The sequence below is a fragment of the Echinops telfairi genome, unplaced genomic scaffold (assembly GCF_000313985.2).
Source record: "Echinops telfairi isolate 266 unplaced genomic scaffold, ASM31398v2 ScPeMD7_7467;HRSCAF=8505_0, whole genome shotgun sequence".
NCBI lineage: Eukaryota > Metazoa > Chordata > Mammalia > Afrosoricida > Tenrecidae > Echinops > Echinops telfairi.
Window position 1 is genome coordinate 3,599,711 of NW_022111367.1, and position 1,229 is coordinate 3,600,939.

At 64.8% G+C, this 1,229-nt stretch overlaps 1 protein-coding gene across 1 annotated transcript in view; it reads left to right on the plus strand.

The window, feature by feature from the left end:
* The first annotated feature begins 274 nt into the window (after positions 1-274).
* Positions 275-1,229, plus strand: part of POU4F1 (POU class 4 homeobox 1) — a 1,897-nt gene continuing 942 nt past the window's right edge. Inside the window, exons 1-2 of the mRNA XM_004704382.1 lie at positions 275-397; positions 992-1,228. Of these exons, the coding sequence (XP_004704439.1) occupies positions 275-397; positions 992-1,228 (360 nt within the window). The remainder of the gene's footprint in view (positions 398-991; position 1,229) is intronic.

The window sequence follows — 1,229 nt, forward strand, 5'->3', positions numbered from 1 at the left end:
CTCAGGTGTAAGAGGAGCGCATCCCGTCGGCGCGCGGGGCTAGAGCTCTCGCAGAGGCGGACGGCGAGGCCGGCGCGCGGCGCTCTGCGCGGCCAGAGGGAGTGCCCGGCGGCAGTGGCGGCGGCGGCGGCGGCAGCAGTCTCCAGTGCGGCCGCCGCCTTCGCGCCGCCCGCTGCCGGGCTTCCAGCGTCGACAAGGGGGCCGGAGAAGTCGGCGAGCACACTTTTCCGGGGACTTTCGGACTGTTTGTGGATTTACTTGCCAAGCTTCCAAGATGATGTCCATGAACAGCAAGCAGCCGCACTTTGCCATGCATCCCACGCTCCCGGAGCACAAGTACCCGTCGCTGCACTCCAGCTCCGAGGCCATCCGCCGGGCCTGTCTGCCCACGCCGCCGGTAAGCGTCCCTCGCCCCCGGCCCCGGCCCCGGCCCCGCCACGCTGCCCGGAGGTCGCCGGCTTCCGTGGCCGTCTGGGTGCGGGGATGTGTGGGCCGAGATTGCGCGAGGAATCCCGCTAGGAGACTCCTTGTTGTCTGCCTCTGCCTCCGGCCGGGCGCTTACGGTCAGAGCGGGCGGGCCCTGGGACAGCGACTCTCCACTTCCCTCCACTTTCTCGGTTAACGCCGTGCTTCTGAAATCCAGTCACAGGGCGTGCGTGACGCTGGTCCCTGCTGCGAGTGACGGCTCTGTTTCTTCTTTTTTTTTCTTTCCGTGTCCCCATCCCGGCCCTTGGGCTGTGTTCCCGTGTCGCCCTTTCCCTGCATTTGCACCCCCTCCTTCTGCTCTTGTCCCTTTTCGTCCGTCCTCCTACTGTGTCCCCAATGTGTCCCCACGCTGTCTTTCCCGCTCCTGGTTCCTCCCTACTCCCGTTGTCCTTATTTTGGTTGCTTTGTGTTTGCCGTTTGCCTGTGCTCTCCGGCTTGTTGTGTTTGTCTTTGTTGTTTCGGTTTTGTGGTGTGGTTTTTTTTGTTTGGTTTTTGTCGCCTGCAGCTGCAGAGCAACCTCTTTGCCAGCCTCGACGAGACGCTGCTGGCGCGGGCCGAGGCGCTGGCCGCCGTGGACATCGCCGTGTCCCAGGGCAAAAGCCACCCGTTCAAGCCGGACGCCACGTACCACACGATGAACAGCGTGCAGTGCACGTCGACGCCGACCGTTCCCCTGGCGCACCACCACCACCACCACCACCACCACCAGGCGCTGGAGCCTGGCGACCTGCTGGACCACATCT